This window comes from Drosophila takahashii, chromosome 3L (assembly GCF_030179915.1).
Source record: "Drosophila takahashii strain IR98-3 E-12201 chromosome 3L, DtakHiC1v2, whole genome shotgun sequence".
Lineage (NCBI taxonomy): Eukaryota > Metazoa > Arthropoda > Insecta > Diptera > Drosophilidae > Drosophila > Drosophila takahashii.
Genome location: NC_091680.1, coordinates 20062799 through 20080094, shown reverse-complemented (window position 1 = coordinate 20080094; position 17296 = coordinate 20062799). Strand labels below are relative to the sequence as shown.

The following is a 17296-nucleotide window of genomic DNA, read 5'->3' as shown; positions in this document are numbered from 1 at the left end:
GTTAAGATAGCTCCCACATAAAAGAGAACGATATGAAAATAAAAACTTGCAACAGATGAAATTGCCAATAAATATGAAGGAATTTCGTAAACATGTGCGCAATCTGAAGAAGAAGAAAATACCGAAGAAAATAACAACAATGCCGACATTGACACCGAAAAATTGTTTAGCGAAAAGTAAGTCACAGAGAAAGCCGCAAAAAAAATAGGAAAAATAGGAATAACAGAAACGGCGAAGGAAAACTGCAAAAAAAAAGGTGGAGCAGCCACAGTCGCCGTCAAAAGTCTGCCTGCTTTGTTGTTATTTATTTTCCTAAAAAGCTTCTAAAAATATAACAAAACAAAGAAGTCTTTAAAAGCTCTCTAATGATTAGCCCGCAATTAATTAAAATTTATTTTAGTTAAAGCCATCAAAAAAACAAAAAACAACAGACACAAATTGGAGTTCCAAAAAATGTGTCACCCACGCACAAAGAGAAATGGGAGAGAAAGAAAGTTGGAGAGAGTGGGAGAAAATTTCCCCAAGTGACCCAGTGAGGAAAATGAGAGCGGAAAACCTAGAGAGTCAAGTGAGAGAATATGGTGAGTTTTCAGGTCTGCAAAGTGGCCCAGAGAATTCACCACGGGTAACAGCTGTCGTAGTTCTCTCGAAAACAGAAACACACATTCGCACACACACACACACAGATGGTGTCGGAAAATAAGGAAAAACATTGAAAGGACTGCCACAGTTTTCCTCGCTCTCTTTGCAACATCCCATGCAGTGCATTGTTCGACTGACTTCACTTTTGAGGGCTTCCTTCGCCGTCTCGAAACTGTTTTCGTATTTCCAATATATCCAGCGGTTCCCCTTTGTCTCAGCGTCGATTTAATGAGTTTTCCTTCTTTCGGTGCGAAGTCCTGCGGTGCTCCTCCAGTCAAATTCCTGCTGGGCCTAATGGCATTATGGAAGCTGTCATACTCGCACCTTCCAACTCAAATCGCAGCCGATCCAACTGAATCGTCTCGATTCGAATCACACTTCACGGCTGCTGGACAGGACATGCACTCAAAGAAAATATTCAGTCAATGATATGTCTGTGTAAATTTTTAACAGCTTCAATCTACATAATATATTTTTATAAAAGTAAATAAATCTTTTTGAAAAAACTTGTATAATTTAATAAAACTGAGGACTAAAATAAAGGTCCCTTATATATTTTAAACAAACAATGACATTAACAAATTATACTTCAAAGATTGTTAAGGAACAACTTTACTCAACTCTTCAAATTTATTTATATTTCATTTTTATTTAATAATAAAAGGAAATATTATTTAGTTTTATTAAAAATCAAAGCGAGGACCTTTAGAAATCCCCTAAGCAAAATATTTAAGAAAGTTTATGATATTTTTTCGAGTGCACTCAGTAGGACTCACACAGAGGACAGCAAGGAGTCCAACAATGCCAGAGTGCCGTCTTGATTGACAGTTAAATGTCAAGCTAAACAGTGTGAAATCTCCAGGATTGAGGACAAAGGCAGCACTGATTGCTAGGCGCATTGCCAAATGCCTTCGTATTGTTTTCCCACCCCCCTCCCCCCGCTTTCACCAGAGCCTTTTGTTTCGATCGCAATTTTCAGCAGAGAGCGAAAAAATCAAACCCAAAGGTGCAGGCAACTATATGTATAGCCCAGCTATAAAAAATACAAAACCAAATGTCCAACAAGCAAAGTTAGATTGAATCGTTAGGAAATTGACACTTTCACTTCACTCCAATCGAGGGGTGCGAGTCCTCGAAATTTTTGAAATTCGAGAAGCCGCTGGTTATGAGGAAAACGCTACCCGAGAACTGTCCCGACATACAAAATTGCTGCTTGATTTGTGGAGCAGGATAACGAGGGTCTGGGCGGGGAAAAGGAAAGCGGGAGGGGAAATGCTTTGACAGCAGGCACAGACCAAAAGTCAGACTTAAAACTCCAGGGAATGCGAGGCGGAAATGAGAAGATTATAGAGGTCTGCAGATGAAAAAAGCATATTGTTATACGCAGTATTTCACTTTCAATTGTTAAAAAGCGATTCAAGGGAGTCTTTAAGAGTATTATAAATATAACGGTGTCGAATTTGCTATTGGATCCTCACTCACTTAGCCCATGCAAACTTTATTATTTTAATATTTAACATCCAGTATTCACAAACTCTTAATAATTGACTGTAAAATTAATTTCGTTAAAATTAGTTTTAACAACTTTCTTAACAATTGAGTTTAAGATTATTTTTATTTAAAGCATTAATGTTTCCCTTTTAAAAATAAATGTATAATCCAATTCAGGACAACAATTTTAACTACGATTTTTTCTATGATACGAATTAGATATTATCTTGTTCATTTATCTTGTTCCATAGTTTTTGCCCCTGTTTCCCATGCCTGAAAATGTCCTTTATCTATACCATTCTTTTCAGCTTGCCAATTTCTTCCCACCGTTCATCTAAGATATAGGTTAATCCAACTTCCGTTTTAAAAACAGTTGCAAGTGCTAATCCAAACTCTCGGCATCTCGAGAGTTAACCATCTCATCTTCATCTGCTTAGCTTCCCATCTCTCTTTGTCCCCGCAAATCCAAGCCACTTTGCTGGGTAAACAGAGGCGAATTCTCAACACTTTTATCGGAGATTGAAGGGGACATAAACATCCTTTTGAGGAGCTGGGCATTCACGTATCCGCATCCGTACCTCCCGGAATCGCACTGCAGGCCCCGGGGCTGTCATCTCGATGGAGATATTATCTAATTCCATATTCCCACCCCGCCCACGTAGACCAGATCTCAATGCAAAATCCAATAGTCATGCACACACACACAATCCACAATTGAAGGAGATTGAGCAGATTGAGGAATTGAAAGGAGACTCCAAGGTAAACACTTGCGGATGCTCAAGATTAGTTGTGGTGGTGGTCCGGTTCGCCAGTGTCCTTCGATATTTGCTTTAAAAGGACATTTTACAGCCATCGGCAATTCATCTTGTCCTTTCTGTCCTCGGGAAAGGAAATAAAAAATTTGTTTGTCAGTGCGCTAGCCGATTCCCAAATGTCTTTATGAGCCCTGTGCATTGTCCTTTTCTCCTTTTTATACTTTCCATTGGAGCGGAAGCAGGAAACACTAACATGTAGGTAAATGTCAAGTCAGCCCAGTTGGCTGCATTTTCTCTTTCATTTTTTTGTCCACTGATTGTTTACATTTTGGCGTATTTTGACAACTAAATTGGTGGACGAAGGACTTCATCTTATTTCCCACCCAAGGTGAGCCACCCAGCCAGCTCCCTGCTCCTTATAAATTAAATGTCAACCGCCCGTTTTCCGATTTCAGTTGGCCACATGTTCGATTTCCGGCTGCCACCTTTTCATAACCCACAGAACTGTGGCCAGGACTACTTTTATGTGAACCGTACTCAGTCGTTCTGAGCTGAGCTGAACTGAGCCAAACTGGATGTGGACCGTCCCGAAGGTCGACCGGGCAATTACTTGGCTAAAATGCTCAGAACCAACTGCTGCAATTCCAGCTACCGCTTTTCCTTCACGCTTTTCCTCCCATTTTTCGATTCGTCCTTGGCTTGTGCAATTTTCTTTGGGCACAACTGTCATTATGGACTTTGGTCAGGCTACATTCAAGATTTGTTGCAATATATTTGCCGACGTGGCCGGGGAGGCGAAACCGCAGCCTCCTTCTGGGCTCGGCATGTGGAAAGATATTTTCCAATAAAAATTGGGTTAGTTGTGGAATTTCCGGTTATTAAATATTATTTACCTCAGCTTTATCGCTACAACTGAAATTCTAAGACATTTTTGGGCAAGCTTATTTGAAGTAAGGAGTGTCATTTTATTACTTTTCAATGAAGGACGAGTTAGTGGATAAAATTGAATTAGTTGTGCTATCTATGAGTGGTTAAGGCTAGCAAAATATTGAGAGTATTTGGGCCAATTGGCTTACAAATTTACAAAATTTAAATAGATCAAAAGAGGTTTAGTATTTAAAAATGTATAAGAGCAGACTAATTTATTATTCAATTAAATTCACAATTTTTCTATTCAATTCTAACATTCAGGCAACGCTTTTTTGCACATTTGTAGATGAATTTTCTTTCTATTTCACTTTTTAAAGAATATTAAAGCTAATTTTTTGTAGACTGTATAATGACCATCCAATTGTCTTGTCCCCTGTGTAAATACGAAAAATCTATTTTTTTAACGAAGGGAAAACCGTTGACAGTCTCGACTTGATTTGTGTCAGCCAACTGCCATTATATTCCATTAGATATTTTTTTACAAGTGTACTCAGAGATTAGGGTACCCCCATTTCTCTCGCCCCCAATGACAGACACTTTTTATCCTGTCCGTATCTTTTGGATACAGATCCCCGACTAGTTGGACAGATAGCCTAGGAAAATTTTTAGCTTTAGTTTGCTGCTAATGAGCAATTCATGTCAATTGCTAATTAGTGCGCTGAAGATTCCTATCCGCCTGTCTGAGCCGCCTGAAATGGCTCACTGACTGACTTATCCTATCTGGCCAGGCTCTGTGGCTATCTGGCCATTTTTATGGCCCAAAGAAGCTCCGAGCCAGCGAGACACAATGGCCGAGAAATTAGCAAACCCATGGCAAGATAAGTCAATTAGGTTTGGCTTTATAGCTGCTGCTAGTGAAAACAAAAGGAGCTCAGAAAGGCAGGCGAAGGCCGGCAAAGTCGAAGGAAAACCAAATCAAATAAAATGAGGCCAAAATAAAGGCAACAATTAATAAACGCAAACAGAGTGAAAGAGAAACGACAAACGAGGACGAGCCAAAGCTGCCAAAAAGGATGGCGGAATGGGTGATTTCAGTGGGTGGGGATAAGAAGAATGGCATGGGGGGGTTGAAGGATGTGGGGCGGTGGGTGGTGTTTGCCTGTGACGTGTATGGGCAATTTAAGCTGGCATCGGACAAGCAACTGACAGGAGGGAACCGAGTCCGATGCTCTTGTTACCGAGAACTGCGGCCCCCAGAGACGCAATTGTTACATTTAATTGTGATTTTTGTGGCCCCGCCTCTCGTCTCTCTACATTGAAAAACAAGAGAGAACGCTATAGTCGGGTGCCCCGACTATCAGATACCCGTTACTCAGCTAAAGGGAGAGCGAAGGAGATGGAGATAATTGGCTTAACTCGTGGGTTTAACTTTGATCCGCCGTAACTTTTTAATGAATGGTCCGATTTAAAAACTTTCTTCTACATTTCGATAGGTATTGATAAACACAATAAAACTGCATTTTTACTTTTCCGAAATATTGAAATTTTTAAAATCGTATACAAGCGATTGTGGGCGTTAGAGGGGGCGTGGCACCCTTTTGAAACAAACTTGCGCTGCGTAGGAACTCCTACAATCTGCATGCAAAATGTCAATCTTCTAGCTTTTATAGTTTCCGAGATCTCAGCGTTCATACAGACAGACAGACGGACAGACAGACGGACAGACGGACAGACGGACAGACGGACAGACGGACAGACGGACATGGCTAGATCGACTCGGCTAGTGATCCTGATCAAGAATATATATAGTTTATAGGGTCGGAAACGCTTCCTTCTACCTGTTACATACTTTTGCACGAATCTAATATACCCTTTTACTCTACGAGTAACGGGTATAATAAATGTATTAAATGTTGATTTTAGATTTTCAATTAAATGCTTAATAATCATTTTATGTAACATTTAGGGAAAACAAATTATAAAATCAAAATTATATTCTTTAAAGTACTTGAAAACATTATACTCTATTTTACCAGAATGTATTAAAAAGTTTTAATATTTAATAAAATTTATATATTAACTTTTACATATAAATAAATATAATGTTCTCTCGATTTTTTTTTGGATCAACATATTCATTTTTCTGAGTGCATCCGCAAAGCTGCTTGGGCGCCATAAAATATGCAACCTTTCTTTCTGGCTCTCCCCTTGGCTTTGAGTGAAAGTAATCCGAAATGCTGTCATTAGGCCGAGTCCAGAGCACAGAGGCACAATTAAGATTGACTTGCAAGCCGCCCAGACGTCAGGCTAATACCAAGGCAAGGACATCCTCTATAACCGGCAAACCAATCCAATCTCCACACCGAGAGTTATGGCTTTGTCGAAAAGTGGACTCCGATTCGGCTCCGCTCTGCCCCAGCCTCTGGTTTTATCTTGTGGGTCATTTCTCATAATTTTCCACAGCTCGAGAATTATTGCAAAAGTTAATATTAATGACGTTGATGAAAATCTTGTCATTCGTGTTACCAAAAAAAAAAGAAGAGAAGCGAAAGAAACCTTCGTTATGGGGCACATAAATAAAGGAGCTGCGACCAGGACCACGGACAAAAGCCAGAAGCGTTCACCAAATTGATAACCACCGAAAAAAGAATAAGAGACCGGCGAAGAAATATTCCTCCTTGGTTGCATGTGCCACCACACAAAGGAAAGCGAGCCACAAAAACCTCGTCCTTGCCGCCATTTACATTTGAAAGAGCCTGCGAAAGCCTGAAGGTGAGGAAAATAAGGGGCACACTGTGAGAAAAAAAAGCTTTGAAGGAAAATCAAGCAAACCAAACTAGGTTTATTTTTAAAGTAATCCTGTAGGTGGACCAACAAATATTTCGGCAAAATTAAAACCAAATAAATTTAAATGAAATACCAAATAACTCATTTTATATTTTATATATCAATAAAAAAGTTCGGTAATTTAAAAAAAATTTTTTTGAAATCCTTTAGAAGGGGAAAATAAAATAAACTAGTTTTCTACCGTGCAGCAGGCTTATTAGACTTGGCTGCTGTTCATGGCGCTGCTGCTGCTGCTGGTGATATAATTTTAATAACTTACATAATATATTCTTTTGTGTGGCCAAGCCACATAATTGTTAGAAACATTAGGCAAATCATTAGCCCAGCTCGCAAAGTGGGTGGGCAGGCGTTCTGTTGGCTGACGCAATTTGGCTGAAATGTTTTTGTGTTTGCTTTTAGTGGCGACAAAAATATCTTTGGCCACATACCCATGGATATGGGAAAACTTTCAAGCCAGCTAAGGAAAATTACCCACAGATAAAGTGCCCAGGGCAGCTGTTTTTCTTGGGAATTAGTCATGAAAGACGTGGAGTTTATCAAGGTTACTATGCGATGGCAATCGCTTTTGAATTTGTTGTTGCGGTGATCCATCAATAATTTTGCTTTCACACAAATATTGAACAATCAAAATAATGCGAGGCAGAGGTTAACCAAATAAGGAACAATGAAGGGTCTCCTTTATAAATTAACCCTTGGAAGATTTTAGTGATGGATAGATTCACCTAAAGAAAGATATTCGTTAACACAAAGAAAGAGCAGGTATGAAAAAAGGATATGAGTGAAACCAAAACATAGAATTTCAAAATGTAAAGAACGTAATATATTTGTCAGAAATGAATAAATTATGGTATACTAAACTTTTATAAAGAAGCCAAATATTTTTTCTACTTTTACCTAATCAAGTCTATCCAAAACCTTCCCTAACTTTTTAGATTTCCAAGTGAAATCCCAAATCCCCGTACATGCAGCGCCCAACAAAAAACCCCATAATGCTGGCCCATAATCATTATCATTAACCTGATGGGGAAGACAGTTTTTTGCCGTTTCGCTGGGCGAAAAAGAAGTCATGAAACCACAGGAATTGCTACATGAGGCGCAAACAAAACAGTTTAATTAAAATTATTATTGTAATTTAATGGAATGTGAGGAATTATTATTTTTATATGGGCCCATGGAACAGGAGCAAAAACAGCCAGCAAAGGACCTCCAACGCACACCGACACACACCGCACACACACATGGCATAAAAATAAATTACGTTTGTATGAAGATTGGCGCTGGCCCATGCACATCATATATTTTCATTATCAAAACAGAGACAGCACCGAAGTCGCCGGTTGGCAGCGGGGGGTGCGGGGATATATCTCCGATTCGGCGGCAAAAAAATAAAGGATATACGAAATACGAAAAATACAAAAAGCAAAGAAAAATACGAACGAACGCCAGCTGTTTGATGCGATTAGATGGGAGAAAGAAAAACATTTTCCAGCATCCGTCGACGAGTCGAGGCAGAGCGAATTTCCCTTTAGTCATGCTCTCCGCAGAACTCTGAGAATTTCCCGCCTGTGCAGAGCCTGTCGGCTTCTCTTCGTCGTTTTTCCAGCAGCGCTCGGCTCGAGTTCGGCTTTTCGGATTTTCGGGGTTTCGAGTTCGTGGACGACTCTCTATTTAAAAGAGAAGTTGCGCACGTTGCGGCAGTCAGTCGAAAATCAGCCAACGTGCGCGTTACATTACGAACCGGAAAATATCGACGCTGCACCACTCAAGTTTCCCACACACACTCACTCACACATGAAACACACACAGGCCCGTGGAAAAGTGGGTTCAAGCAAATAAAAAATAGTGATATTAGAATTCGCGCCCGCAGCTAAATTGAAATTCATCCAAGGTTCCTACAACGCGACGTGTAATAAACAAAAACCTTCGAAAGCGAATAAATAAAAATTTAAATACGAAAAACCCAAGCTCAACACCAAAAAGTGCTAGAAAATGTGCCGGGTGTAGGAGAGAAGCGAAAAGCACGGAGAGCATAATTAACTAAGGAAAATAAAGAAAATCTGGCTTGAAGTGGAGGCAGCACACAGAAGCCGAAAATATGTGCGCAGACTTTTCTTTGGCCGGCCAGTGGAATTGATTTTCTTTTCGTTTCTCCCAGAACCTATCCCCCCTTTCCCCCTAAAGCAAAAACCTCCTCTTCTGGTGACCAAACCAAATAAAAATCACCAAAATGATCTATTACATGCTACTCATACTGCCAGTGGTTTTGGCCCAGGATCAGCAGCAAACCACGGAATCGCTGTCCAGCAAACACCAGCAGCTGTCCCACTCGAATGCGATAATGGGCGAGGCTGGTGTGTCCAATACCCAGCTGATGCAGCCCTCGATCCCGGCCAGAACCCTGCGACCCCTGACCGCGGGCGTCGGTGGAGCGGGAGACCCCTCGCTTTACGACGCCCCCGACGACTGCCACTTTATGCCGGCCGCGGGTCTGGACCAGCCGGAGATTGCTCTCACCTGCAATCTGAGGACCGTAAACAGCGAGTTCGACACCACGAACTTCAGTGTAATCCCCGCGGAGCACACGGTGGCCCTGCACATCCTGTGCAACGACGAAATCATGGCCAAGAGTCGCCTGGAGGCCCAGTCCTTTGCCCACTTGGCCAGGCTCCAGCAGCTGTCGATTCAGTACTGCAAGCTGGGGCGGCTGGGTCGCCAGGTCCTCGATGGCCTGGAGCAGCTGAGGAATCTCACTTTGAGGACCCACAACATCCTGTGGCCCGCGCTGAACTTTGAAATCGAAGCGGACGCCTTTCTGGTCACCCGCCGACTGGAGCGACTGGATCTCAGTTCGAACAACATCTGGTCCCTGCCGGATAATATATTCTGCACCCTGTCCGAGCTGTCGGCCCTGAATATGAGTGAGAACCGCCTGCAGGATGTCAATGAGCTGGGCTTCAGGGATCGCAGCAAGGAGCCGGTTACCTCGGGTTCCACCGAGTCCACCTCCACCACCGAATCGAACAGGAAGGGTTCTCCTAGCAGTGCCAGCTGCTCGCTGGATCTGGAGTATCTGGATGTGAGCCACAACGACTTCGTGGTCCTGCCAGCCAATGGCTTTGGAACTTTGAGGCGCCTGCGAGTCCTGTCGGTGAACAACAATGGCATCTCCATGATTGCCGACAAGGCGCTCAGTGGCCTGAAGAACCTGCAGATCCTGAATCTGAGCTCCAACAAAATTGTGGCCCTGCCCACCGAACTCTTTGCCGAGCAGGCCAAGATTATCCAGGAGGTGTATCTGCAGAATAACTCTATTAGTGTGCTGAATCCGCAGCTCTTCTCGAATCTCGACCAGCTGCAGGCCTTGGATCTCTCGATGAACCAGATAACCTCCACGTGGATCGACAAGAACACTTTTGTGGGACTGATACGATTGGTTCTCTTGAATTTATCGCATAATAAGCTGACCAAACTGGAACCGGAGATCTTTAGTGATTTATACACCCTGCAGATTCTGAACCTACGTCACAATCAGCTGGAGAATATTGCCGCAGATACTTTTGCACCCATGAACAATCTCCACACATTGCTGCTTTCCCACAATAAACTCAAATATCTGGATGCATATGCTCTGAATGGGTTGTATGTCCTGTCGCTGCTTTCGCTGGACAACAATGCGCTGATTGGCGTGCATCCGGATGCCTTCCGGAACTGCAGTGCCCTGCAGGACCTCAATCTGAATGGCAATCAGCTGAAGACGGTGCCGCTGGCCCTCAGGAATATGCGGCATCTGCGTACCGTGGACCTCGGCGAGAACATGATTACCGTGATGGAGGACAGTGCTTTTAAGGGGCTGGGAAATCTCTACGGTCTCCGCCTGATTGGAAACTACCTGGAGAACATCACCATGAACACGTTCAAGGACCTGCCCAGCCTGCAGATCCTGAATCTGGCCAGGAATCGCATAGCTGTCGTAGAACCAGGTGCCTTCGAGATGACCTCCAGTATTCAAGCTGTGCGTTTGGATGGCAATGAGTTGAGTGACATCAATGGATTGTTTAATAATATGCCCTCGCTGCTCTGGCTAAATATCTCCGATAATCGCCTGGAGTCCTTCGACTATGGGCATGTTCCATCCACCCTGCAGTGGCTGGATCTGCACAAGAACCGCCTGAGTTCCCTGTCCAACCGATTTGGTTTGGATGCTGAACTGAGGCTGCAAACCCTGGACGTGAGCTTCAACCAGCTGCAGCGCATTGGACCAAATTCCATACCCAATTCCATAGAACTGTTGTTTCTCAATGACAACCTGATAACCACTGTGGATCCCGATACCTTTATGCACAAGACTAACCTGACCCGAGTGGATCTCTATGCTAACCAGATAACCACGCTGGATATCAAGTCCCTGAGGATTCTGCCCGTTTGGGAGCATCGCGCTCTGCCGGAGTTTTATATCGGGGGAAATCCCTTCACCTGCGACTGCAACATCGACTGGCTGCAGAAGATCAACCACATAACGTCGCGTCAGTACCCCAGGATAATGGATCTGGAGACGATATATTGCAAGTTGCTGAACAACAGGGAGAGGGCTTATATTCCATTAATCGAGGCTGAGCCCAAGCACTTTCTGTGCACCTACAAGACGCACTGCTTCGCCGTTTGCCACTGCTGCGAGTTCGATGCCTGCGACTGCGAGATGACCTGCCCCACGAACTGCACCTGTTTCCACGACCAAACCTGGTCCACCAATATCGTCGAGTGCTCCGGAGCCGCCTACTCCGAGATGCCGCGCCGCGTGCCCATGGACACCACCGAGTTGTATATAGATGGCAATAATTTTGTGGAGCTGGCCGGGCACTCCTTCCTGGGTCGCAAAAACCTGGCAGTGCTCTATGCCAACAACTCGAATGTGGCCCACATCTACAACACCACCTTCAGTGGGCTAAAGCGCCTGTTGATTCTGCATTTGGAGGACAACCACATCGTGAGCCTGGAGGGCAACGAGTTCCACAATCTGGAGAACCTCCGTGAGCTGTACCTGCAATCCAACAAGATAGCCAGCATTGCGAACGGCAGCTTCCAGATGCTGCGGAAGCTGGAGGTCCTGCGCCTCGACGGCAATCGACTGATGCACTTCGAGGTCTGGCAGCTGAGCGCCAATCCCTACCTGGTGGAGATCAGCCTGGCGGACAACCAGTGGAGCTGCGAGTGCGGCTACCTGGCCAGGTTCAGGAACTATCTGGGCCAGAGCTCCGAGAAGATCGTGGACGCCTCGCGGGTGAGCTGCATCTACAACAATGCCACCAGTGTGCTGAGGGAGAAGAACGGCACCAAGTGCACTTTGAGGGATGGGGTGGCCCACTATATGCACACCAACGAGATCGAGGGTCTGCTGCCGCTGCTCCTGGTGGCCACCTGCGCCTTCGTGGCCTTCTTCGGCCTGATCTTTGGACTCTTCTGCTACCGTCACGAGCTGAAGATGTGGGCCCACTCGACCAGCTGCCTGATGAACTTCTGCTACAAGTCGCCGCGCTTTGTGGACCAGCTGGACAAGGAGCGGCCCAACGATGCCTACTTTGCCTACAGCCTGCAGGACGAGCACTTTGTCAACCAGATCTTGGCTCAGACCCTGGAGAATGACATTGGCTACCGGTTGTGCCTGCACTATAGGGATGTGAACATCAATGCCTATATCACGGATGCCTTGATTGAGGCCGCCGAAAGTGCCAAGCAGTTCGTGCTGGTGCTGTCCAAGAACTTCCTGTACAACGAGTGGAGTCGCTTCGAGTACAAGAGCGCCCTGCACGAGCTGGTGAAGCGCAGGAAGCGGGTGGTCTTTATCCTGTACGGGGATCTGCCCCAGCGAGACATCGACATGGACATGCGGCACTATCTGCGGACGAGCACCTGCATCGAGTGGGACGACAAGAAGTTCTGGCAGAAGCTGCGATTGGCCTTGCCTCTGCCAAACGGTCGTGGTAATAATAACAAGAGGGTGGTCTCCGGTTGCCTATCAGCCCGCACACCTTCAGTAAACATGTACGCCACGAGTCATGAGTATCAGGCCGGCAATCCGCCGCCCAGTGCCCGTTATGCGGACTGTGGCAGCAACAACTATGCCACCATCAACGAGTGTGGCGCCACTGGAGGAGCAGTTGGCGGCGGCAGGGGCTACAAACCCATACCCACCTCGGCCTCGGCTGCGGCGGCCGCCTGCAAGTTCAACACCATGAACCAGCTGTCCAAGAAGCAGCAGCGGGACATGGGCCATGCCAAGACCCTGGAGCACCAGCATCATGGCCATCCGGCGAACCGGAGGAGTCAGCACGAGTACGCGGTGCCCAGCTACCTTCCAAGTTCTGCAGCTCCCGCCTACGACAGCGTGGACTATGCCAAGCAGCAGCTGCGGAACAGCGCCAACTGCGAGTGCTCCAATCTGGGCGGCACCAACAAGAGGGTGGGCCAGGTTAAAAGCTCCGTCGCCGGACTCCCAGCCAGCTTCAGCTCGAACTTTGTGCCGCCCGGCGGAGCCTCGTACAACTGCAAAAAGTCCTGCAACTGCATCGGCGACGAGGATCTGCTCTGCAGCTGCGGCGGGGGAGGCGGCATTGGGGTGAATCTCCTGGAAAGCGGCACCCAGAGCAGCGTCACCATGAGCAGCAGCAGCAACAACAGCCGGCAGCCGGAACTCACCCACTACGAGTCGAACTTGAGTCTGAACGACGACGACGAGGACGAGGACCAGGATCAGCAAAAGAACCTGTGGGCGTAACGGGGTTAAATCTATCGGGGGGTTAAGAGAAAACAGCAGGAGACAGACTGCGCAACCAGTGAATTTATAAAAACTTAAAGAAAACCCTTAACTAAACATAAAGCATTAACTATAAATTTAAAAAAGATTACACGAAAAGTGGCAGGCATAGCATACTTTTTGGGATGGTTCAAACAGACTGATACTTTTAGTTCTTTAAATAAATTAATGTTTATTACCCTGTAAATAGAGAAACTATACCTTAAAATGAGATTTCAATTTAACAACCATTGTAAAAAAGACACAAAACGGTTTTTATGTAAGGGCCTGTACATAATTATAAATATATAATACCTTTAATTTATTTAATATTACATTAGCTACCGCAAATATAAGAAAAACCATGTTGAATAAAATAAATGTGTGACAAAGAAGCAAAAAACGATGAAAGAATCCCAATCATTTTCCACTTTCCCCAGACTTTCCCCCGCCCCCTCCACCGCCATCAGATAGCCAGGAAAATTAATTAGCATGTAAGGAAATTGTACGATAAACATCAAACAATGCCATTGGTAAACATGCAAAAGGAGCAGAAACAGAGCGAAAATTCGCACCCACAGAGCGCGCGAAAAACGCAGCAAACAATAAAAAGTCATAATAATAACTGCGATGAAAACACACATACACAGAGAAAATAAATACGCGTAATAATAATATTAATAGCTGACATTCAACGAATTGAAAATAAAATTATAGTAAATCATATCCCCCCCTCACGCCCAATCGCATATATATTCCGGCCCTGGAAATGCGATAATGATGAGCCGACCGACCGATGAAGCTGCCGTTGATAACAATTAAGCTCCCAAACGAAACCCGATCGGAAAATATGAATAAAACGCAGTGCAGTTTCGGGCTTAATGCTTTCGCATTTTTTCATTTAAATAGCATCAGTGGCATTCCGCATAAAAAGCAGGCTTGGCTAGGCGATTTATAGGAATGTCTGCCGAGCAATTACGATTTACAACGACTTTTCCATTATTTCCTTTTCAAATTAAAAATGTTTTTTGCTAGTATTTCCTTTTTGTATGTTTCCCTTTGACTATAAATTAATTCCATAGTTTTTCCTAAATGCAATTATTGGTTTTCAACTCATTGAACAGACAAAAGGATCTTGATAATATCTTTATATCGCGATACCTAAAATAAATATTAGATTGACAAGTCCGCTTATTTCTACCTTTTTACCACCATTTCAATCCTTGTTTCCTTCCTTGATATGCACTTGATATTAATTTCAAAAGCATATTTACTATTTATGCATTTTAATTTTTTATTTGATTACTTTTCCGCGTGCCGAATTAATTGGTTAAAGAAACTGTCAGAACAAGAAAAATAAAACAAAACAAACAATCAATTGAGCATACTTTCGGCTTTTTTGCTGAAACGTTGTTCGCTGCTCATACAAAACATTTAATGAAATTATTTAATGGCATGCCATTAAAATAACAAAAGAGCAAATAAGAACAACAGAAGCGTATTGATTGAAAGAGGGGCAGAAGCAGCGGCGGTAATCGGGATGGGAGCATTATTATTATTTTACATTTTTTCCGTTATGCAAACAACAAATAAAACATACATGAATAAATAATATGTTCGCATGTCTGCCTGCGAAATGTACATATATAAATACTTATATGAATGTATACAATAAATAAGAAGTTTCATGAACTAAATACAACAAAAATTGATCCCAGATGAATTTACTAAAAAAATAACGAAAAAACACAAAAAACAACAGCAAAGCAAATGGCCTAAAACAATTGAGATACTACTAATAAATATTCAATAAGCATTATAATTATAAACTAAAAACTGAACAAGCTACAAGAACAGATGTATTCGACATTTCGTTTAGTCCTAGTTTTGTACAGAAACCGTCAAAAGCTCCCTGCAAAACCAAAATAAAGCAAAAGTTACTCGCAAAAGTTTTAGATAAATTTAATAAGCAAGAACATCCAGTGGTAATAAATTACCATTCGAAATAAAATTTCACTTAAAACCAATTAAACCCAATTTTAAATCTCCATTTTATAGAATTCACATGATGAAAAACAAAATATTACATTTTAAAGTTTGAACATTTCAAATCACGTTTACTCATTTTTTAAACACATTTCATTCCCGATCACTCACGAAAAACCAATGCAACGATGTTAGACCAGCAGAAAAAGTGACAGAATACCGATAAATATGAATAAAATACTTTATAAGATTTTTGTGTTCCTAAATGCCACTTATGCAAATTAATGTCGATTTCTATGTAAACATTAATATATACGAAATATTAAGCCGAGGCAGGAATGTGTGAAAATATATTTCTCAATTGACAATTTTTGTTTAAAATGAACATGGCCCATTTTTTAGTATGTAAGTGGAAATTTATTTTAAATAATCGCAAAACTAACTGAACAAGCGAACGAAGGGAGACGAAAAATAGACTTAATGAAGTCAAAAAAAGAAACAAAACAATATGAAGTCAAGCAACAATAATAAACAAATTTATTTCAAAAATTGAAATCCTCAAAGCATTTTCATTTCATATGCGTCAATGTGGGTAAAATGGGAATTTAACTGAGGAATGCAGAACTCGACTAGCAAAATAAAAAACCACAAAGAAAATTCAGCGTTTTTTTTCCGAATAAAATATATTCTTTTGATTTAACAAATTAATCCATACAAACTACTTTTTTATAGAATAAGCTTTAGTTTGGGGGATTCAATTAAATAAATTACTACCACATTCAATTAATATTTATTCACCATAAAATAAAACCGAATCAAATCTTTAGTTTGTGGTAGTTCCTATTACACTATGCAGCATCAAAAATTAACCTCGATGAATGCTATATTTTTGGATTCGTTACGAATTCCCAAGTTAAACTGCGTTTTCCAAAGAGTTCCCCGACGCAAGGATTCTTAGAAAAAGGACCTCAAAGTTCGAAAAGTGCTGAAATTGACCAACTTTGCGGAGCTCTCAGAGGCAAATGGATGCATGGCTTGGTTCGAAGTTAAAGTTTTTTAAAAGATACACCCTTTATCTTTCAAACCCCATACATAAAATAATTTTAGGATTTTTTTTAAGGCAGAAATAAATTCCAAAAAACATAGTCAAAAAACTGAAAAACATACAGCTGCGGTAAAAATAGTAGCAGTGTTGCCGCCTTGTGTTTTTAAAAGTTTGATGTTGTAATTTTTTCTTATCCAATTAGTCTAATAGTAAAATTATAATCAATACAATATTACCAGGAAAAGATCAATTACAACAACAAACTTTTAAATACACAGGGCGGCAACACTACTACCATTTTGACCGCAGCTGTATACTTTTATGTTTTTTGACTATGTTTTCTAGAATTTGTTTCTGCCTTCAAAAAAATCCTAAAAATTTTTTAAGTATGGGGTTTAAAAGATAAAGGGCGTATCTTTTAAAAAACTTTAACATCGAATCAATCCATGCATCCATTTGCCTCTGAGAGCTCCGCAAAGTTGGCCAATTTCAGCATTTTTCGAACTTTGAGGTCCTTTTGCTAAGAATCCTTGCGTCGGGGAACTTTTTGGAAAACGCAGTTTAACTTGGGAATTCGTAACGAATCCAAAAATATAGCATCCATCGAGGTAAATTTAAAAAGCACTAAAAATGCTGCACAGTGTTATTAATCAAATACACGGATGAGATGGTCATCAGTAGTATAATAATAATAAACACACGATAACTGAACCCGTACACAAATGAAGTCTGCTCTCTGTCTGCGAGTCGCTTTGTGTCTGTGTGGCGAGGGTGTTTGAATGCACTTTGAGTGCATTTCGCGTGCCACTTGATGCAACCGCAAGCAATTCATATTCATATGAAAAGTGCCCAACAAACACACACTTGCAC

At 42.4% G+C, this 17296-nt stretch overlaps 1 protein-coding gene across 1 annotated transcript; it reads left to right on the top strand.

The window, feature by feature from the left end:
* The first annotated feature begins 8314 nt into the window (after nucleotides 1-8314).
* Toll-6 (Toll-like receptor 6) lies at nucleotides 8315-15766 on the top strand. Its single transcript, XM_017138540.3, has one exon. The coding sequence runs from the start codon at nucleotides 8833-8835 to the stop codon at nucleotides 13375-13377; it is 4545 nt and encodes a 1514-aa protein (XP_016994029.2). The 5' UTR covers nucleotides 8315-8832; the 3' UTR covers nucleotides 13378-15766.
* The last annotated feature ends 1530 nt before the right edge of the window (nucleotides 15767-17296 follow it).